Raw genomic sequence first — 22,679 nt, forward strand, 5'->3', positions numbered from 1 at the left:
ACATTATACTTTCCAATAGAATGGCAAATCCCATTTACCCATTTAGCTGTAATAAATATCCTGTCAATAGGCATGAATTGTGCTATCAAAGCCAACAGGAAATCATCACTTTCAGAGCTGTGCAAATACCTTTTTTTGTATTGTTTTGGAGGTGTCCACAAACAAAAGAGTGCGCCAAATGGAGGCATCAAGTGTCACATAAATCATCAACATTGGCGCAGCTAGTTTAAGACCCGTTTTTGGTTTACACTTCCCATCGTTTACCTGTCCGACTGGACGGATCGTTTTTCTTATTTTACCTCAAATTCCGCTACGCAAAACAACAACTTTTGATTGAATTTGTCAACGCAAAAAGCGTCGAAGAGGAATCTCTAGTGGACGTTTCCGACCAACACGGCAGCACGGCAATTGGCGCTGCAAAGTGCTCGTTGGGCTATGTTTTGGTGTTGTTTTTCGCATGTTTACTTAAACGGTCGCTATTACGGAAAGCGCAATCGGTCGCGGTGAGAAGAGCTGGGATGATTTGTTTGTTTCTTTTTTCTTCTTCTCTCCCACGGGTAGGCTTCACCAGAAGCTGTAAAATCTGTAAACACACACACACACACCGTCTGTTGCATATTTGTGGAGTTTTTTTTTGTTCGTTCTGTTGTTGGCTGCTCGTTGAAGCCTCTTGAACTGTCAAAAATGGATGGCTCCAAAATGGAAATATGCATTATGGATGGCATACGGTTGTAAAAAAAAAACGAGTGGCGTCGCGTTCCGGCGCAATGGAGTGAAAAGGAAGCACAATTCATACAAAAAAGAAAAAAAACGTTATAACTTTAACTTAACTTTCACGAGTGGAGCGGTACCTCGTACCTCGCACCGGGTGGATGAGTGTAAAAGTTATTTAGCAGTGCGAAAGCGAACGAAAAAAGTACCCCAAAAAGCGATGAAATGATGGACGAGAAATCGAAAAACTTTACCATTGAGCGTGCGAACACGACATTCGACGCTTCGACACATTTGCTCAGTTCAACTGCCTGAATAACGGGGAAATGATTCATGAAGACGATGACACGCAAACACACACACAGACAGCGCAAAGGTAGCGATGCGTGAAAATTTGATGAGTACCTAATACAGCTAAGTGACACAGTGCTTACGCACTCGACTTACATCTCGGAACGATGCTGAGAAATGGGGAATAAATTATGAGAGGGAAAAAAGAACGTCAGGAGCTCAAAAACGATGTATTTGTTGGGCATACACTCACTGTTCGATCAATCTTTGCTTTATTAATCATGCAAATAGATAGACTGTATGTGTGTGTAGGAGTGTGTGTGTGTGTCGTGTGATTTCGCATTCCTCGTAGTGGATGTGTATTGAAATAAGGGAACATCAGCGTTCGGAACTTGAAAGTGTAAACATGAAACAGATTTTATTTCCAATATACAGGCGGCAATGAGCGAGGCACCGATTCGGCGAGGGTTTTTTTCTTCTCTGTTTTGCTTTGTTCCCTTGTGTTTGCTAACGTTTGAATACAGGTTTGAATTTTCCTCTTAACCTAGGTGGAGTGGATGCGATATTTACAGATGGGAGATTAATCCGTGCAAATGTATCCTTTAATAAGTAAATATTGATGCCGCTCTTTGAAATGTTTTTTTTGTTTACTTGTTTAAGCTTGTTTATATAGTGTTTAATAGTGTTTATTTTAATATGTGTTAGTTTTGTATCAATAAAAACATGAAAAGGACTTTGTTTTTGCAACAAGCATTTGGTACCAGCATGCCGCTTTAGGTATCACTGCTAAGGCATCGATTGAAAAACAAAAAAAACCCATACTTTGCAGCGTGCAAAGATAAATAACAGCTACGTATGGTAAACATCAACGAGCATCACATGGTAGCAGTTTTTTTTTGTTTAATGTAGCTATGCAAAGCATAGCGCTTCTACATCCATAACTGTCAGGTGAAGTTGGCATTAAAAAAAATCTAAACCCAGAAACCGATGCTGTCTTTGATGTTTCTCGATCGATCAGACAGTAACAAGAACTGTGCAATACGTCACGAGCAGGAGCACCACTACAACATGTGTCGATTCTTCGAATCGTTTCTGTCGATTGATGAGTTAACAAGTTTGTTTTCTTGGAAATACCAATTTTCGATGGTTAAATTGAAAGCAGAAAAGATTAGAAATACAAAACATACAAAAAAAACTAATACAGTTAGTACTCCATCGATGATTGCTCTTTTCAGCCTCTCAAAGTTTATTACAGCAATTAGTCATCATAGTGACCAAACCTCAACCTTAATCCCATCTGTTTATTCTAAGACAGAGAGAGAGAGAGAGAGAGAGAGAGGCAGATATGGAGCGAGAGGAAAGGAGAGAAAGAGAGAGATGAAGAAAGAAAGACTTTTAAAAGCAAAAAGCCTATTCACCTTTCCGTTTTAAGTTTGTAGGCTGAAATTTGAGCTTGTCAGCTGTAAATTATTGTATAGCAGTTTTCGAGCAGTTATCTAAGGGTGGTATAATATACAGGTGAGCTTATCCCAAGGTGTATTAATTTGGAAGGCTGATTATTATCGCATCTGTTTCTGATTTTAAGATTTTAAGAATTTTTTGTGTGTTCGTCAAGCCTCCAGAAAGCTTGTTTGAGCAAAAGCTTTCACCCGTCCTGTCAAAAAGTGATGTTCAAATTTAGTTTTAAAAAGAACATGGCATTTTTTCGAGCAGGTACTCGACTCTAATTCTAGCTTTGAGGCTAAAATAATCTAGGCAGAAAATCGCAGGCTAGTAGTTCAGCCTCCAACTGTCAAAAAGCTGACTAGAATCGTAAAGGGCACAACTAGTCAAATTCATTTGTTAGGTACACGATTAGGTGCTGAACTAGTTAAATCAAGCAGTATCGAATTAGTGTTGTAGTACAGGTGGTTCTCGAGGTACACGGTTGATGGGGACCGAAAACGGTCGCAAAATACCGTGTGTTTCGAATTTCCGCGTACGTCAAATTTCACGGTTTCCCTCCAAAATATCACTTATTTTCGTGTAAGTGGCGTAATAAGTTTTTGCAACTATTAGATATAATTTGATCTTAATATAACAATATAAAACATTCTTGAAGCACATCAAGTTCAACCAGAAGAAAATTTATTTAATTTATTTGTTTGCAAATTTATTTATTTGCATTTAATAATTGATGACTCAAACCAGTACAATTTGCTCAAAGAACTGTCAAATTGAGAAAACCGCGTATCTCCGAATCCGCGTATAAAAGGTACCGTGTATCTCGAGGTTCACCTGTACCATTCTTAACACTACTTTTATTTACAATTCTAAGCCTTTTAAATAATTAACAAGTAACATTTCAAAAAGTTTTTGCATAATTTGTGTAATAGTGACAATAAAACTAGAATAATAATATTAGGAGCTTAAACCAAACAATTCTTCATAAAATAATAATTCAAAGCTTCCTATAGCTTTTGGGCAGAACTGTTTAAATCGTAAGGACATTCCCCTTCAACTAGGAATGGTGATGGAGCGAGGTATGAGTACAGTTCAATAGGCAATTTGGGGTACAAATCAGCGAAAAGTCCCACTCGTTTCACCATGCGATCAAAGCGTTAAACATTCTGTCCAAAAAAAAGTTCAACATTCCAACTTGATTATAGCAAAACTAATGACTATTTCATAAAGCTTTTGATGAAACTTGATTCAACTAAAACCCCCCTCCGTTCAAAAGTCGCCGCTGCGCGACACATCGAATAACGTTCCAATGTCAGCAAGCGTCACTTTAATGAGCTGTTAATAAAATTGAAATGAAAAGCAACTGAAAACGCTTTAACGCTTGTTTGTCAAATGACCTATAAAGTTTTTCTTCTTTTAAAATTATTTTCTTCTCGCTGTTCTTCCGCAACTCATTTATTATGGTTGTGCTCCGAAGAAAACTCCATCATCATCACCATCACCATCAGCATGCAGTCTTTTCTCATCGCTTGGCGTGGAAAGTTTCTTCTCAACAATCACAACCCCTAGCTGACGCCGTGTGTTTGTTGATAGGAAAATTTTATTGAATAGTTAGCAATTAGTTCCCCTCTCTCCCCCCCCCCACCCTTATCCAGCGGAGGCGTGCTGACTCGACTGCTGACGAATTTTGCCTGTTAAAGTTTTTCCCGCAAACCGAATATCTTTGCCGTTTTGTGTCTGTGTGTGAGTTTTTGGGCGAAAAAGTAGTTCCCACTACTGCATCCTGACAGCCCACGCCCTCGGCAACCAATGTCGTATGCTTTACGCTTTCGGTCACTCTCGGTTCTAACGAATCATCAACTCTCTCCCTCTCTCACTTTTTCTCTACTTGATGGATGGATGTTTGGTCGAAAAGTTTGCTGACATGGATGCATTTTTCATTGCACCTTGTGTTGCATATTCGTCAAGCGACTTGTATCGTTTCCCGTCCCCAGCAGGCCGGCAGGTGGCGAAAAGTGTCTCGTGAATAATGAAGCCGGGCGATGGAAAAGTTGAGTTTAATTTACCATCAACCTTTGACATTTGCAGTTGGCGTGTGAGTGTGTTTGTTTGGAGAATGTTTCACCTCCCCCCCCCCTCATCGACAGTGCGCCGCTGCACGCTTGACCGATGGTAGTTGGTAAAAAATATTAAAAAAAAAAATCTTCTCTCTGTAGGACACATCCGAAGCCATTTTAATGGCAATGAGCGGAAGGAAAAGGTCTTATGTCGGGACCTTCGCTTGCGGTACTTGGCGGAAAGTTTAGCAGCATAATTATGCCATGCTGATAAAATAATTTCCCTCACTTTCTCTCTCTCTCTCTCTCCCGTTGCCTGCCTTCTTCTCTCCGTGATGAAAGAAAAATTGTTCAATTATTTTTGCTTAATTAAAAACTCTTTCACTCCCATTGGTGAACTTGGCACAGCGGGAGAGAGCGTGAGCTTTCGTCGATTCTTTCCATTCCACCCTATCGCCCCGCGGTGTTCTTCGTGGATCGGTGGGATACATGGAGGATGTAATCCGGTGTCCAGCACCCGTATACTTTTGCTTCTCAACTTCTCCAGCGAAGAGAAACAGACGAGGTCGGAGTACAACAAAAAAAGGGGATTGAAACACTCAAACGGCTACATGTCGCGTTAGTGACGCCATCTGGAACTGCTCCTCGGACAGGAGATGCCAGTAGGGGTGGTCCAGTATGCGGGACACTTCCTGTTCGGTCGCTTCGATCGACGCCGCCGTCGACTGCAGCCAGCCGTAGAACTCGTCCGTCCAGTCGGGGCTGCGGGGCCAATCGCAGCCCAACCGAACCTGGGCCCGGTTGATGTAGAGATGGCGCAGGTTTTGTGCCGATGTGGCAATCAGCAGGATCGTGGCCGTTGAGATGCACTCCCGCACCATCTGCGGTACAAAGCGGTGAGCAGTGAGTGAAGCGGTGCGATCAAAGGCACGTGGCAGGACAACTTACCAGCGCGTTCAAACCGGGACAGGAGCGGGCCAGCAGCAGGAGCAAACTATCCGGGCGCTCCTGGAACTCGCCGTCGCCGACCGCTTCGGCCGTGGTCGCGGGCAGCTGCTCGTGCCCGTAAACGGTCAGCGTGTACTTGTAGGCATCGACGGCCGCCACCAGCTGGTCCGAAGTAATCTGCGAAGAGATTAGAGATTTTGCATAAAAGCTCCCCAGGCATGATAAACTTTCGACTCGATTCCGCTCGAGAGATTGCCGCTTGTTGCATTGTTCCTTCAATTGCAATTGCCGGCAGTACAATCGGGCTCGGTGCACAGCGTTCTCTGCATATGAATAAGAATAATCAACAAAACTTATCGCCCACCCAAAAACTTAATTAACACTCTATTGCACAGGGAGCCCGTTTTGTCGGTGCTACTGTGGCCGTCTCTTTCTCTCTATCTGTCTATTCGTTAGCCATGATTCTTTTGCTCGATGTAACATATTCGTGTCGGTGGATGTAAGCTGTGCCGGCTGAGCTTTCTGTGCCGGTTTGTTACTGTGGGGTGCAGGAAATAATTTATCGCAATCGTTTGTCGACGGTAGGGATGTGTGTTTGCGCTTGTTATGGTCTGTTTACCTTACACCGGTATGGCTGGAGTGGATACGGCGGGTTGTGGGTTTGTGGTTTGCTATTATTTGCTTTGCACTCGAATACTTTTCGCTTTGTTTGTGCTGTCCGGAATAGGGGACGGAGGAAGGGAGCTTACAGATGTGTGTGTGTATGTTTTGTTTCAGAACTAGCTTGGGTTAGTTTCAGAAGTGATTTACTTTATGGGAAAAAATGGAAATGATAAAACAAGCTGTGTCTTCCATTACTGTGTTTTTGAATGCATAAGTTGATGAGATGGGTTTCCTACCGTATTTTTTTCACGTATGAAACCCATTAGGTACACTGGAGTCAAATGCAAACAAATGCTGTATGACAGTAATTGGAATATTTGCATACTGGAGGCTTTGGTTGCGCGAAAAAGTAGGATCGAAAAAATGAATTTCAAGCGATGGAAATATTTGTAAAATGTGACAAAACTCATATTTGTTTTAGAATAGTTCTAGTTTTGCCGTAAACTATTCGCTCATATAGTTTAAATGAGCAAATTATTATTTGTGATAAATTATTCGGACAATAATCCCTTCTTCCTCATTGATCTTTAATTGAGTAAGGGTCAATTATAATCGATTTGTGTTTGCTTCGTGTACCTATTTTCTCAAACGAATTTTCCCTAACTGTTATGTCCAAGTTTTTACCTTTAAACCAAACCAAAAGGCAATTCTCAAATCGGAAAATGACCAAACATTAATATAATTTCCTATCACATAAGTCATACCTTACAACATGCATGAAGAGCCTGTGACCCCGGACAAAACGTGCAGCAAACGAGCTTGATCTATGTGGCCTAAGAATCTATTTCAATTGAACATTACTCCTAAATGATTTTTCAATTTGAATATGTCAAGATAACGTCTTTTGAAAAATTTAAGGAATACAGGGTTTTCCAAAGGTTCTCATAGTTGTGGGACACTTCCTTGACTCTTTCCTATTGGAAGTGAACTTCATGTGTTGGAAATTGGACACGAAGGCACCCTTTTTAGACAGGCTCGTACGAAATTCCTGTTGGATTTGTTCAACAAGGGTGCTATAGAGTCCAATTCTCATTACATTAAGTTCATTTCACGGAAGAAAGAGTTAATAAAGTGTCCGACAGCTATGAGAACTGCTGGAAAACCCTGTAATGATAGCTTTGGTAAAATAAGTTCAATTTGTTAAAAAAGTGTTTTTTTTTTGCAATGAACCTAAAGAAACAAGTTTTCACTTCATGCCATTGATTAAAACGAATTTTGGAAGTAAAAAATATAAAGTATGATTTATTTATACAAGAAGTTTGAAGGTTTTATACAAGATACACTGCGTGAAACAGGTCGTGATTGAATTTGAAAAAGAAATTAACTCGAAATCCGTTATTATAAACCATTTTCCCAGGATCACTATACTACTCCCTTCCACTGACTTGCCTTGGAGATGTTTGATGTTTAATAAATCCCATACTAAAGCTTTACCGATCCCATCTTGCCTGCTGTCAAGCTGAACCCGCCAGCCCGACGACAGCACTGTCATAGCGAAATTGCGAGCCACATGCACTCGAAGCGACACACACACACACACAGGCAAGAACACACGTGAGTTTATAGTTACCATTGTTTTGGGCGTCTGATAAATCATGCTAGCGACGGGCGCTTCGGGCTGCAGCAGGATCACCGCGTTGGTGGTGGACTCGACGCACAGGTGGACGCGCAGCTTCGGGTTATCCCGCCGCACCGTCAGCCATGCCTTGGCCGAGCACGGGCTGATGGCGAGGGCGGGCGGTGTGTAGCGGTTCTGGAGCAGGGTGAGATGCTTCACCTTGGAGTCGGCCAGCAGCATCAGCACATCGTCGTCAATGTTCTGCGGTGAAACGACCAGCACCTGGGTTGGGCGTGGAGGCAAACAGGAAAGGAGGGCAGTGAGCCCGGATGAGCGAAGCGTAAAACTAACGGACGGACGGACGATGACAAGGGTGATTAATCGTTTTCGGTTATTAAATATCTTGTCGCGCTCGGTTTGTCCTTGGGTTGTGTCCCGTTGCGTCTACGTGTGCGTACGAGAGATAGAGAAGGAGTCAATAATAAGTTCCCGGTTGGGTGAGTCAATTCTCCTAGCCACACTCGGGACACACAACCGCACACACAGTATACATTTTGCACGCCTTTGGCCGGGACTGGAACGGTCGAGTTACAAATTGAACGGTTATGCAAATTGGGCATTGCTTAAAGCGCCTGCATGTTAGGCAACCCGCCACACACGCACATACCGTAGCGTTTCGAACGGACCGTTGGGTTGCTTGCCTGCTGTCCGTCTGTCTGTGTGTATGTTCTTGTTAAAGCGGGCGTGAAATTGATGATGAAAAGTAGATATAGCTTGAGCCGGTTTTGCTTTTTCACTTGTGCCACGGAACCTCACAATCATAAAGTAATTGTATTAGCCAAGGCTGTACGCACACTGCACGGTTTCGGGGGCAGTCCCGTTGTACGATGAATCAGCACCGTTCGGACTGGGCGTTGAAAAACGATTCGTTGACAATACATCCTAGGGTGTGTTGCGGATGAGCTCGACAATTTCGGGGCCAGCTAAAGAAGCCGTGGGTGTGTAGTCCGTGCTGATTGGTATCAGCTTTCACCTGCGACTAACCCGAACGTTCCGAAACCTCATTGTCGCAGGTCCCGTACCACCCCGCAGTGGATAAGATAATTTAGTTTAGGGCCAGCACGTCATCACTCACCTGTAGATTGAGAAACAGTCCGATGTGCATGATGGGACAGTGCACGTTGGTCACGTTGACGAGGCAGAGCCGGCGCAGCACCAGACAGCACGACTCGAGCACCTCGTCCAGCAGATGGTTCGCCTCGTACCGCTCGAGGAAGAGGTCGACCAGCGACAGGGAGTGCAGGTTGGTGAGGCAGAGCATCAGCCGCTTGAGTGCGGCCAGCAGCTGACCGCCCGTACCGAACAGCTTGATTGACTCCGGATCCTCGCTCATGGCCATATTGCACGGGAACAGGTAATTGAGCGAGCGGATGCGCGAACCGCAGCCGACCCACTCGCGCGGACACCCGGCCGTCCGGGCGTTCTGCTCCATCGCCCACGAGATGAGCGACATGAACTGGAACATGTTGTTGAAGCTTACCTGCGGCCGGAAGTCGAGCCCGCGTATGAGGTGACCGACGGACAGCAGGCAGCTCTGGAGGCGGGCGTGATCGAGCACGGGCTGCCAGCCGGAGTAGTAGTTGTACCGCATCCGGCCGAGCGTCGCGTCCTCGACCAGAAAGTTAGACCACACGTGGGGCAGATAGAACGCGCGATACCAACCGGAACAGGTCTGCAGAGCGGAGAGTGCGATTGAGAGAGAGAGAGAGAGAAGGCCTTGAGTACACAATTAATCAATTGGTCGCGCTGAACACCGTCGGGGCTACAGCCTAGTGGTCTCAGACACCGAGCCCAGGTGATCATTGTTATTATCGTCATCATCATCATTCTCATCGTTTGCGTTTGGGACGCACGGGCAAAAGAGACATGCACACACACACACACATTCGCGAGGGTTTTATAGCATCATACCAGGCTCGCGTAGTACCGCTCCTTGATGGTGAGATGGGAGAAGATGCGCTCGAGGATGTGATCCGGTAAATTACTCCACTGCGTCCAGCAATGGTCCGGGTCGTCATTGTTGGAATCGTTCTCGTCCGACCGGTCGACGGTTTCGTTCTCATTCTCGTCCACCTCGATGTAGCACGCTGTACAGCATTCGGAATCGCCAGAGATAGAGAGAGTGTGTGTGTGTGGTGGACGTCCAGGGTTATGCACACGCCGCATGAAATGAAAAAGAAAGGAGAATGGAGAATAAAATATTTATAATTCCAATTCAGTGGCTAGCGTTTCGTGCCGGGCCGGTAGTGCCTTCGGTCCGGCAGCAACGGGCCGGCACGGCGCAATCGTTTTTGATATGAATGTTTCGCGTACCTAGCATAGCGTGAGAGAAGTGAAATAAATTGAGAATAAATTTGAAATAAAGACGATAAGGACGACGGGCTCGAGTCGGTGTTGCAGTTTTTGCTTTTGCACCGGATTGCGGGCAATACAGGTGGTTTAACGGTTTAGCGTGCCAGCGTACGCGGTGGCACAGTAGTGATTTCGGACGTCTTATTTCTCGGGTGATGTATATTTTGTGAATTTAATTCGCTTTCTCTACAGGCTATTCTTGCTTTCGAGCTTTCGTAGCGACGGGAATGGTTCAAACTCTATTTTCTCTGTCTTAGTTTTTTTTAGGCAAATTTAACAATAAAGATGTCTTGGATGGTGTGAGCGAAATATGGCTGAGCCTTAAAGAATGGTAGGGTTGCAAAAATTCAAATTTAAATTCTAACGCGTCTATAGACAGATTTACGGATATGTCTTAGTTAATCCTTTAGTTGACTATTCCGTAGGATATTACAGCCATAAACTATTCTGAAACTTGTATGTAACTACTGTGTACTTGTCCCAGATTTTGACTTTATTGAGGTTTCTAGGTCTTTCGTAACCTAAATACAAATGCAATGAAGAGGCCAAAATGAGTATTGTTAAAAATAATGTGTAGTTCAACGCATTGCATAGTTTAAGGCGCTTTGAGACAGGGTTTTCGATGGTATTATGGACGTGTTCAGCGAGTTGTTGATTTGGTGGAGCATATCATTGACTCTTTCAGGGAGATATTGAATAATAATGTGTTGACATGTTCGGCGATACTATCGAGCTGTCAAATGTTTCGTTTTCACCCTGTACCTAAGCGTGTAATTTTGCATTCTTAAAGGTCTTAAAAGTAGTAAATAATCATTCCCCAAGCATTTTAATAGTTTACCAAGAATGTTTTGATACCAGCTCTAACCATAGTGGAGATGCTTCTCTTCTAGACAACGAGCGTAACTAGACCCCTTTACGCCTCTTTGTTTTTTTGTGCCTTAACCATCTCTGGACCTTGGGCCCAGGATTACGAGCTTCTGCAAAGCTGTGCAAAGCAAATTATTACAAAATACCATCGTTACAATGAAGCGTTCTCCTCAGTGCACACGCGCGAATGCAACGAAGAATAGCTGGCGAAGTGTTCATTCTCTGTGATGAGCAGGAACTTTGAAATGAAAACGTCCTGCAGTTTGAGCTGCTTGTTGCAAGCATAAAAAAGGCATTTATAACTGATTGTGATGGAGAAAAACTACACCAAAACAACGAGAACGAAATGCTAAATCCAATAATATGCTTTAATGCTTTAATGGTAGGAAAAGTTAAGACGTGCCTGATTATCCATTAGACGAACTTCCCGTCCCCACACCCAAAGTGTCCCGAAAAACCACTCAACACCTTTTCAGTCTCTGAAGTTTTAAAGTGCGCAATCATTCCTGTCAAACTTCCCCCAGGCCGGTCCCGGCAACGCTTAAAGCATTTAAAGTGAAGTTTGTCGCACTGTCGCTTACATTCTTTGGGCAATCTTTTTTTACGATTTCAAACAATCTCATACCGGCTAGCGTGCCCTCCCGGAACGGCACGGCAGGCAGGCCAAATATGCTCGCGTAAAGTGCTGCACCACCCCACGCCAGCAAAGCCCAGCCAGCCAGCCCTGCCGTCAAAGGCTGTTAACTAACACAAGTGGCAGCCCCGTCCTTTCCCCGCCAGGGCAGCGTGGGACAATTCGTGGAATCCAGCGTGCCGCGGCGGGTACGTGTCTGTTTTAAAAGTGGTAATTTTTGTGAAAACTCATAACGATTCCACTTGCTCCTGGTGGTTGGTGGGCGAAAAAAGAACCCCTTTCGCTATCCGGCTCCTTTCCCGGCTACTTTCACCCGCTCTGCCACGGTTCACGGCGGAAGATTATGACAATCGTTTCCGCCTGCCGCGAGGCAGCGCACGAAAGGCTCAGGTGAGATTTTGGGTGAAACACGGGAACACAGTTTCGGGCCTCGTTAACATTCGGATTTATGGGTACGAAACTTATTAAATGAGCTTCTTATGACTTTTCGCGCGCTTTGATGAAACTTTCCGCTTTGCTGTGCGGTGTGTGTGTGGGAATGGGAAGGCCGTAGAAGACGGGCGGGAATAGCGGGAATGAGAAACACTCCATTTCGCTGCATACCTTTCGCGAAAAGCGGAACACTCCTCTCGGGCTGGGAAATACAATGGTGCGCAGCGCGAGGGCGCCCACCAACCCGTTCCCGAGGGGCAATCCGCATTGTTGCAAATGTCAAGAGGAGAGTGGGGAGTGAGAAGAACAAAAGCGGGGAGCGAAAAAGCTCGCTTAAATTATTTAAAATCCACCTTCCCCGTCCCGCAAGTACTTGCGAGTGTAATTCCGACGCTTGTGCATAATTTATACTACGCCCCGTCTCGCATTCCGCAAGGCTAGAGTAGCGGAGTAGTAGCTTTCTTGAGCCCATCCGTCGTCGTTTCCGTCGTGGTAGTTCGTTCCCCTCGCGGTAAGTCGAACCGTTAGCGTATCCGTTCGCTTCCATCTACTGGCAGTTGGTCGCTGTTAAAACCTTACCCTTTTTGTGGAAGAATCTCGTTTCGGTAGCAGGGTCGCTTGCCGTTTGCGTTTGATTGTGAGTGAAGCGATACCGGGTGGCAAGATTTAATGGCGTGTGGTGTGCGGATATTTATGATCGAGATTTTGTTGTTGTTGTAGTAGCCACTCGCTTGTTCTCCCTTCCACTGACAAAAGGATGTTATGCCTTGTTCTGCCCTTACCGCCAAAGCGAACAGCTTGAGTAATGAAGGTGTGTATCTGTGAGCAAATTATTAGCGCCGGTGCGGTGGTGAACCATTCCGATGACTTGTTTCAAGCCTTAATAGAGTCGTCGCGGAAGTAGCGACTAAAAAAAAAATGTGCCATTTCAATGAGACTGGCTGTTCGGTGGTGGAAAAGCGATCCTTTCCCTGAACCCTTCGTACGGCATGAATCGAGCAAGCAATTATGCACAATTATTCGCTCGTAATACACCGAACGTGGCCGTCGCCTTCCACCACTTTCCGGCTAGATTAAGCGCCATGCACCTCACGCAGTGTCGAGTGAACGGCATCGCCCGTTCACACCCGTTCGCATACGTTCGCCGGTAGGTTCGGTGTGTATCAAGATTTATTCGCCCCTTCCTGTCGGCGGATTTACGAGAGCCAAGGCAAGCCAAACCCAAGCTGGAGGATAATTTCCTCGCTCGCTCGCTCGCTATTTATTGCACCCGCGTGAATTGAGAGTTGAGTGCGCGGGTCGTAACGCGGGTGTAGCGGGATCGCGATGGTTCCCGATGGCGGTAATTTAGGCGGCACTACTGCCATTAGACACAGTCGGGCGAGAAACCACCACACGCTCACCCTCAACGCCGTTGGTTCGCACCAAAGTTTTCCACTGCCTTCAATTAAGCTAAAACGTGTGCCCCCCCCCCCCCCTTTTGTGGCAGTGGTAGGGACATTATCGTTTCGCTGGCTTTCTCACGGTCTCGGTCTCGGGGTGAGTGAGTTACAGCCGCTGGGTCTGATTGCGGATGCGAGCGTGCCTCGTCAACGTGTCCTCGTGCCGTGTTCAGGTGACTTTAGTTTTTACACGTTGCTTGCTGAACGTTTCTCGTGTCGGTGGTGGTGGTGAAGGGGTGTATTTAGTGTAAATCGAATTTATCACTCACGGAATTATTGAATTCGTCGCTATGGCTTTGGGGACTGATTGGTACGCGTGGCGTGAGCAAACCCAGCGGCATGGGAGATCCAGCTGTAAACATTCGCCATTTCTGGTAATGACTTGTCTACGAAGGTACGGTTTTTGTCAATTAAATGTCACATTGGAGGTTTTAATAATTCGGGTAATGAGTTATCAGATTGTGTGATTCCAACGGGAGCTGCCGTAAATCCACACATGTTCATCAAGAAGGACCAGCTGTAGTGATGGGAAAAATGACAGGTTCTGGAATCGAAATCGGCTTCGGGATCGGATTTGGCTTCGAAATCAGAATCGGCTTCGAAATTGGAGTTAAATTTGGCATCTCTATATTAATAGACATTTGGATCGAATGATGCTACTTGTTGATATAAGCAAAGAATCAAAATTCACTTGTAAACGATCCATTCTCATGGAGATTCCCAGACTGATTTTGCTTGTGAAACTTGTGAATTTTGCACTGCTTGTGATTCCGAAGTTGAAGTATCTGCTTAAAAACAAAATTACAGTTCTTACACATGATTTTCAATTCACCACAAACAACTGTTAAAAATCAATCCAGCTTGAGACGTGTGGAAAATAATGTGGAAGAATTAAAATAATAACAAGGTTTTCCAAGGCACCTTCGAATGTGCACATAATTATTCAGCGATTTCCGATTCAAGATGTTTTTCAACAGCTCTCACACAGTATTCATCAGAATCAGAATAAACTTTCAGTTCTTCCACATGATTTGCAACACATTATAAAGAACTGTCAAACTAAACCCAGCTTGAGACGTGTTGAACACTATGTGCAATAATTGAAATATTATTGTGATGCAAATGAAATATTTGACAGCTGTTGAAAAACTTCTTGCAAGCAATGAAAAATGTTATTGACATTGGAAATTGACTCGGAAAGGGTAACAGAGTAAGAAGAAAAAGATAAAATTATGGTTATCCTCACTCTTTGGATGGATTAGGCAGATCAGTGAATGCGAAAATGCACAAAGCACGTAGCCTCAGTGTATCGTCTTCTTTATCAGTCTTCAGTGTCGAATATTTCACTCAACGTTTTAACTTATCTAACGGCTAACCTTAATGTTTTAACTTGCAGACAGCAGCATCTCGAGGGATTAACAGTGGAATGTCCGTGTGCTCAGGAGAGAAGAAAGCATGAGGAAATAGAAACAGGCACTAAACCTGACAATGATGAAAACTGATGATACAAACAGGAAATGAAATGTGAAGTTCGTGGGAAACTCAATAAGAAATACAATGTCAATGTGAGTTCATAAATTGTAATAAGAGCAAACTACCCCGATAACAGCAATTAAATAGTAGAACAAGATGAGAGACAAACATGGAAACATAATAGCGAGACAGAAGGGTGAATTACTAAAGAGCCGAAAGTACTTTCAAATAGCATTGCTGATACCATACTAGAACTAGTCGTGAAGGAAACCCCAACGAAGCGCGCGTGACGACGGCATCAAGATGAGATAAAAAAGGAATGTGTTTCCATAACTCTGAGAAAGAGTTATATGACAAATGCAATCTGAGCTGCTGGAAATTCAACATCAGGGAGACTCAGACGTTTCCACTGGATGGAGTTGAATGATAAAGACAAATAAAAAAGGATACCAGCTTTCAAGTACATTTTGGATTCACATATTTCATTTATGCCACATGTTTTCCATTCGAGAAATATTTTAAGAGATCATAAATCTGTGATATACCATAATTATTGCTGATGTTTTTTGTGTGTAGTCATTTTATACTTTTCATGCAGCGATACATTGCAGAAAATCTGTCAGGCAAAACTCATCACTTGTGTTGTTCCAGTAAAGATTTTGAAGGGCACAACCAATTGAAAAGGCATTTCAAATTAAACATTCCATTAGAATGCAAATGTCCTGTGATGTTTCATATCTCAAACGAATTCTTTGTGGTAGCAGTGACAGATGCACTAGTCTTATAGCCGGTTCGTTAAGCATCAATGGAATGTGCATTTTTTTAACCAAACATCCTTTATTAAATTGAGGATAAACTCTTGAAGGGAAACAACGTAATGGCGTTAATTCAATCATTTTCCTGAAGAGCATTTTTTTCTCCTAACTGTGTTTTGTTCTATGATACTAAAGAAACTTTCCGCTTGCTATGGACATCATAAGGTGAAATATTATTTAATTTAAAGTTGTTTCAGACCGCAATCATTCATGTTCTTTTCTCACTGCATACATAACATTAGCAGTTTAATTATACCAGTTATTTTGTTCCTTACGTCACTCTTTTGATTCAGAAAATATGAACTCATTTCACACCAAGCAACGGAAATCTCAAACAGTTTAGCACTTTAGCGTTCACAAACTCTAGCTTGGGCCCATCCATCCTGTACCGAACCGAAACACTGCTTGATCACCGACACCGGCATTTGTTTTTCCTGCGTCGTTCTAATTTTCCCATTCATCCCCTTTTCCTCACACCATTTCACGGTCACCGCGTTCGGCACACGTTTCAATTCACACAGCTGTGCCGAACTGCAACGAGAGCACAGCAGCAGCAACAGCAACACCACTACACACGCTGTATTTATCTTAGTTTTTCCCGCTACGGGCCGCCGACCGGCTTCGGGGTGGGTTTAAAAATACAACAAGCACGCAGTATACGCCTGAAAACACTGGCCCGACTGACACGACGGGGTTACAAAAATGGCGAAAATTGCGAAATCACCGAAAAGGGGGGTTTTCGCTTGCCACCGCACACACTACACTACACACACACATATGACGCAGACGGTGGTGGAGCAAAATTGTGTAACAAAGGTGGTTTTTGATGGCGGTGATCCTGATGGCGGCTGTCCAGCATCGGTTGGTGATGGTTATGGGATGAAGTATTTTCGAAACACTTCATGCTCCTCGGTTCGTACCTTTATCATCGCTGTCCAGCTTCCAGCCGGCGTTTACAGCTTTCGTCATCGTGGGTTTGTAGCGTTACTGCTGTAGCGTTACACTTTGCAAAAAACATCAACTGATGGTCCCGATCGATGGATGCGTTTGCGATTGGGGAATGGTACTGCAAATCACTGGCAATTCACACTTGCTTCCTGTGCGTAGCGCTTGCAGTCTGATCTTATGCGCGCAAAAACTCACGATCCACTGAGTTGGCGATCTCGCCGATCGCCGGTGTGTTTGTGCGCTTGGCGTACAAACGTTCATCGATTTCTGACCACAGCGGCCAAAGAGGACGGTTGTGCTGGTCAGTGAGGGTCGGTGAGAACTGGCAAGGATGGGATGAAACTAATACAAGCATGGTTTGTGCTTTGTAGAAGCTGCAAGCATTTAGGAAGAGTTTTACATGAAAAAGTAATAGTAAAGAAACAATCGGGAATAATATTGTGATTTACATGGCCATCAAACATCAAACGAAATACGTCATACCAAACAACAACTGTACCACAGCGCCTTGTATCTTCCACGCACAGGTAGTGGTGATGCCAAGCGCCAACGAAAACCACCTTGCGCAGTAGACGCAGACCGTTTTCAGGTTCATCCACCAGCACCCCAAAACAAACTCGTTCACGTTGCGCATGAGCATGCGCCCGAATCTATTTACGTTACGCAAATGAATGTTTTGTTTGAACGGGTGTACGGGCCTAACTAACGAATTCATTCGCCAGAACATCAAACAACTGGTAGTGTGATGGGTGAATTAAAAAGCACAAACACAAGTTTCTGCTTCATTTGCAAAGTAAAGAATAACGCTTTATTTAACGATCAGGCCGTTACGGTGTGCAGTAGGTAACGCCCGGTGTAACGCTTTGAATCCACGACAGATAGGAAGTGATGCGGCTGCTGACGGACGGTTTGCTGGAAGCGCACGATACACCGTAGTTGACGACGCCGACCAGATAGACGCGTCCACCGGTGGTGAACAACAGCGGACCGCCGGAATCGTACTGGCACGTATCCTTCCCTGGCGTGTACGTGCAGATGTGTGAGGCGAGAATGTTGGGCATCGATGACTGGCAGGACTGTTCCGAGATCACATTGAGCGACACCTTGCGCAGCACGTTCGAGGTCGGTGCACCAAAGTCCATCGTACCCCAGCCGGTCGCTTCCACGATCGAGCCGGCGAAGTTGGAGGTGGAGTAGCGGAACGGCAGACAGGCCGGTCCGACGGCGGCATTGAAAGCGATCCGGTCGGCCGTACGCACGAGCGCGATATCGTTGCGCGACGGGCTGACGACGTACTGTGGATGGTTCGTGATGGAGGCGAGGCGCATCAGCACCGAGTAGCTCGTGTCCGTACCGACGCTTAGGTTGTGATCGCCGACCAGCAGCCCGGAAGCGGATAGACTGCGTCCCCGCATGCAATGGGCGGCCGTTATCGAGTGATAGTCGGAAACTGTGAATGCACATAACACATAGGGAAAACATATCACTGCCTGGAGAGAAAGATACACTTTAAGCCTGTATACTCACTAATTGTAGCACCGCAAAAGACGCTCCGTGAAGAGGAATCGACCAGTCCGGCCATCATGGGAAACTCGTTCACAAGCGTCGGCACACCGTTCACAATTTTAGACGTACGGCGCAACCCGCAGCTACATTTGGGAGCCTGCGCTACCACCTGGCACCGGAACCGTCCTCCAGATGTGGTCGTGGTCGTACGCAAAGCAAACACCGCCCGATTGCCGGTAGATTGTAGCGTAAAGGTACGCTGTCCGCAGTACTTGGTGGCGTACGCGAGCGTAGGATCATTCTGCAGCGATATCTCCACACGATCCGCGGTACATCCGGTTGACTGGAACGAACGTGAAACGTTGTCAAAATGTGAGAGACGTACCTTTGTGAGGAAGATAACACTCGTAGCCTTACCGCAGCCAGATACATGTCGTAGCAGTTCACGTAGATCGTGTTGCCGGCCGGTGCCGCCAGCTGCCAGCGGCAGTTGGTACCGCGCGCATAGTAGTTGGGAAAGCTCGGCGATTCCACGTAGAACACCTCACCGGCAGCAAGTGTCTTCTGCCGATCGCAGCCGGTGAATTGGCCTACCGCGGGCGAAACTGCCAGCGCGACCAGCGCGACCAGCCACGCGATAAGAACGTTGCTTCCGCACATTGCCAAATGATAGCGCGTACTGTGCCGTCCCCATCGTTGCCCGAACCTGTGTTGGGGGGCTGGTTTGCGATGTGATAAACGAGCAACAAGACGACTTATTATCTTAACTGCTGCATCGTTTCATCGTCCCACACCTTACCTCGCTTACCTGTTGCGATCGATCTGTGTACGGGATGACGGTGGGCAAACAATGGGGTGTACATTTTGTAACTTTCAAAAACACATGTTACGTTCTAAACTGGCAAGAACTGGCTATCTGATAGCGAGCCTACCGCGCTACACCGCGTGTGGCCGTCAGGCGTTTTTGGATCTAGAGCGCAAGAGGGTGCATGTTAGTGAACTTTGGAACGAAATTTCGATCAGACCTTTGTGGGAGATGTGATCCCTTAAAAAAACGAGCCGCAAAACATCCGGAAGATGTTTTTGTTTTGATGAACCTCCTGTGGATTGGGATGTTTTTCACTTTTGGCACTATTTGGCAAACACGTGTCCAGGGACGTTCTTGCAACTAGCTCTTCTTGGTGAATGAGAGCAAGTGTAGTACTGCTACAATGTTCCTTTCACCGGCTTGAGACGCCATGTAGCTTGATAACAGTGTCAAGTTAATCGGGTCAATATGTTTGATCAGTTGGCTTTTCAAGCCCACTCTAAATCTTACACCAATCGTAGGCGTAAGCGATTGCGTTAGCCATCGCAGCTTAGCGGGAGGCTTTAAAATGCTAATGTCAGAGGGGGAGATTAGTTTAGTGATCGTCCGCGATCGAGTAGTGAAAGTACGTGTGCAGCAAGAGATAGGGCAACAATTGAAAGGAAAATGCTCAAGTTCGTTTGGAATGACAGTGGAGCGATCTTGGTGCTGTTGGTGATGCTAATGACCACTGCGGTGACCGGTCAGTACGGTTCGTGTGATCTGACGTACAATTACACCAGTGGTCAGACGAGCTATATAGAGTCGCCCAACTTTTCCAACTACTATATACCGGGCACCAAGTGTCGGTACACAATAAACGCCCCAGTGGGCCATACGTTGTACGCGCAGTGCTACGATATGTATCTGCCGTCGAGTACGGGCTGTTACTACGACAAGCTGGCCATCTCGCGGTTCGGCGATCCCAATCTGAGCGATGCGATTGTACGCTGCGGAACGACAACATTCAACGTGGAAAGTCAGTACAACAAGCTGGTGGTGGCTTTGCTGGGGAGCACGAGTACGTCCGGGGGAAGGTTCCGTTGTCAGATTACGGCGCTCAAGCTTGCCTGCGACTGTGGACGTCACAAAACGGTAAGTGTACGATGGTTGTAATGTTTGTTGTTGAGGAAGTTCATGATCGTTACTGGAATTATCCGTTTTATTTACCTCATGTACTATTGAACTGTTCCACCAGCCCACGATCGTCAACGGATTCCCGACGCAGGCAAACGAGTACCCGATGATGGCAGGATTAGTGGACAACAGTTTGGCGAAGGTGTTCTGTGGATCCACAATCGGTAGGTGGCACGGCTTGGATCAATTATTGAAGCTTATTAAAGTGTCCTGCTTGTGGTTTCAGTTACCGATCGTCATGTGCTTACTGCTGCTCACTGTCTGCTGGATAGAACAGTTACCGGTACAAGCGTTCTCGTCGGCGATCAGGACATAAGCACCGGCTCCGACACCCCCTATTCGTCGCTTTACCGCATCTCCACCTTCACACAGCATCCGAGCTATAATCCTACTTCTAAAACGAACGATATCGCACTGGTGCAAACGTTCAACACGATCGTCTTTAATCCGGGCGTCGGCCGGGTGTGTCTTCCGTTTTTCTTCAGCACGTCCAGTTTCGAGAATGTACGGCTCAGTGCGCTTGGCTGGGGCGCGATCGACTTCGGTGCTCCATCGTCGAATGAGCTGCTGCAGACAACGCTGACTGTGGTGTCATCCACCAGCTGTGGCACACAGCTCTCCCGCACGATCCTTGCGTCGCAGATGTGTACGTTCGCTGCCGGTAACGATACCTGCCAGAATGATTCGGGTGGCCCACTGTACTATACCGATCCGAACAGCCAACTGGTCTACAGTATCGGTGTGGTAGGGTTCGGTGTGGCCTGCGCATCGAGCTTCCCGAGTGTGAACACGAGAGTTACGTCGTATCTGGATTGGATCAGTAGTACCACAGGGTATACGTTCTGTGAGAAGTAATTCGGGTTTAATAGTGATAATACAGTGCGAGTAATGGTAATAAGTAAGATTCTCTTGACGTTGAGTTATAAGTGGAATACATATTCAATTGTAGCTAGTTATGCTTGAGATCCATTTTGTCTTGGTATGATTAAAGATTATAAGTATAGACATTGGAAATATCAGCTGTAATGGATCGTCTAAACGTTGTTCTGTAATTTTAAACTATAATCGTCATAATCATAAATTAAAAGATTTGTTTAAATATGGGGTTGCCACAGCCAAGCTACACGTTCCGGACGACATTGGACGATGCAATAAATCCGTTAATGACAACTGTAGAATCTCATACCAAAATTCAATGCACGGCAAATACGTAAAAAGGGATCAGAATCGCCAATGCAGGCTTCTTTCTTAGGGACAATCATCTAAGTCAAGCAACGACCTGGGTCGGAGCGATGGGACATACAATTTTAGGCTGGAAAGTAGCGCCGGTAAGTCAACAGAGTTGTCCAGCAGTTCCACGACAAATAATCTCTGGGCATTGCAATTGCGTTGCCAGCATAGTACTGAAGCGTATTCCAGCATTTGTCACAATCAGTAACGGTTATCAGTGAAAAAATTAAATAAATCTCATAAAAATTAGTAAAATGACAACTATAAGCTAAAACATATTGTTACCAAAGTGTGTTGCAAATGTAGAGTCTACTGTACTTCATAGTTGTAGTATTAACACAAAGAGCATGCAATTTATGTTCCCAATGTTGTCAGCAGTATACAGTAAAGCGCTCGCACTGTGAAACAGGTGTATTATACTTGGCTTTTTAAAGCATCTCCAATGTTCAAAGGTGGTACTCGATTAATACGAGTTACGCAGAGGAGTGGCCATGTAAAACTATATTTATTGCAAAATATATGTTGCAACGATTTCCTGAAATTAAACGATATCAGAATTAAAATGGCATATATTACAATGTAGAACAAAAGAACTAGTATTGGATTTCAATCCTAGAACACCACAGAACACCAGAGAATCTCAAGTCAAAATACAGTGGAGGTACGTATGATACGCTTATTAAGTCTCCAAAGTATCTTAAAGTATTGTTGCTTATTTGACCGAATCACGTTTAGCATTTGTCTAAATTTGTACCAAGGAAAGTATGGCGCTGTCATGGATTAAAGCGATGTTTTTTGTTGTTAGCTCTTTAATGACCTCATAAATAAAAAAAGAGTGCTTTTAAAAACCAGCTGTAGTTAAATATTGAACAAGAAAGCATTAAGATATTTTCATAATTTGGGGCAACATTAAACAACACCTATTGCAAGAAAGCCATGCAACAACCTATAGCTCTTGGGTATCTAACACTCAATCACAGCAGTGTTTAAGTGAAAATAGTAACATCTTCCAATGCCCAGCAGTACGCAGTGTTTCTTTTCAAATAAAGCTGAGCGGTTTTTACACAGTGAACAATCGAAATAAAATAATGATGTATGTATCTTATATGTACCGAGCTTCTTTCACCTGGTGGAAACAGTTGGCCATTACCGTGAGCAACAGTAGCGCCCATTGTAGGGTTTTGTGCTTGCTTGGCCTGAGAGTGACAATATGCTCAAACGTTAAGGAGAGAGTTGTTACCTCATAAACATACCCTAAGACACAT

General features: G+C 45.0%; 3 protein-coding genes across 3 annotated transcripts; 1 reads left to right on the forward strand and 2 right to left on the reverse strand.

Annotated features, from left to right (window-relative positions):
- Positions 1 to 3,531: 3,531 nt before the first annotated feature.
- LOC1280753 (uncharacterized) lies at positions 3,532 to 16,946 on the reverse strand. The gene is made up of 6 exons (XM_320618.5): positions 16,667 to 16,946; positions 9,643 to 9,818; positions 8,807 to 9,403; positions 7,684 to 7,953; positions 5,451 to 5,627; positions 3,532 to 5,383 (listed from the first exon to the last, which is right to left on the reverse strand). Exons 1-6 carry the CDS (start codon positions 16,713 to 16,715, stop codon positions 5,102 to 5,104), a joined length of 1,551 nt encoding a protein of 516 aa, XP_320618.5. The 5' UTR covers positions 16,716 to 16,946; the 3' UTR covers positions 3,532 to 5,101.
- Positions 16,947 to 17,475: 529 nt separating this feature from the next.
- LOC1280750 (venom serine protease) lies at positions 17,476 to 19,262 on the reverse strand. Its single transcript, XM_061658520.1, has 4 exons — positions 19,009 to 19,262; positions 18,618 to 18,919; positions 18,222 to 18,543; positions 17,476 to 18,144 (listed from the first exon to the last, which is right to left on the reverse strand). Exons 1-4 carry the CDS (start codon positions 19,061 to 19,063, stop codon positions 17,522 to 17,524), a joined length of 1,302 nt encoding a protein of 433 aa, XP_061514504.1. The 5' UTR covers positions 19,064 to 19,262; the 3' UTR covers positions 17,476 to 17,521.
- A 274-nt stretch (positions 19,263 to 19,536) lies between these two features.
- On the forward strand, positions 19,537 to 22,180 carry LOC5667996 (venom serine protease). The gene is made up of 3 exons (XM_001689225.2): positions 19,537 to 20,142; positions 20,246 to 20,348; positions 20,411 to 22,180. The coding sequence occupies exons 1-3, from the start codon at positions 19,675 to 19,677 to the stop codon at positions 21,037 to 21,039; spliced, it is 1,200 nt and encodes a 399-aa protein (XP_001689277.2). The 5' UTR covers positions 19,537 to 19,674; the 3' UTR covers positions 21,040 to 22,180.
- The last annotated feature ends 499 nt before the right edge of the window (positions 22,181 to 22,679 follow it).

This window comes from Anopheles gambiae, chromosome 3 (assembly GCF_943734735.2).
Source record: "Anopheles gambiae chromosome 3, idAnoGambNW_F1_1, whole genome shotgun sequence".
NCBI lineage: Eukaryota > Metazoa > Arthropoda > Insecta > Diptera > Culicidae > Anopheles > Anopheles gambiae.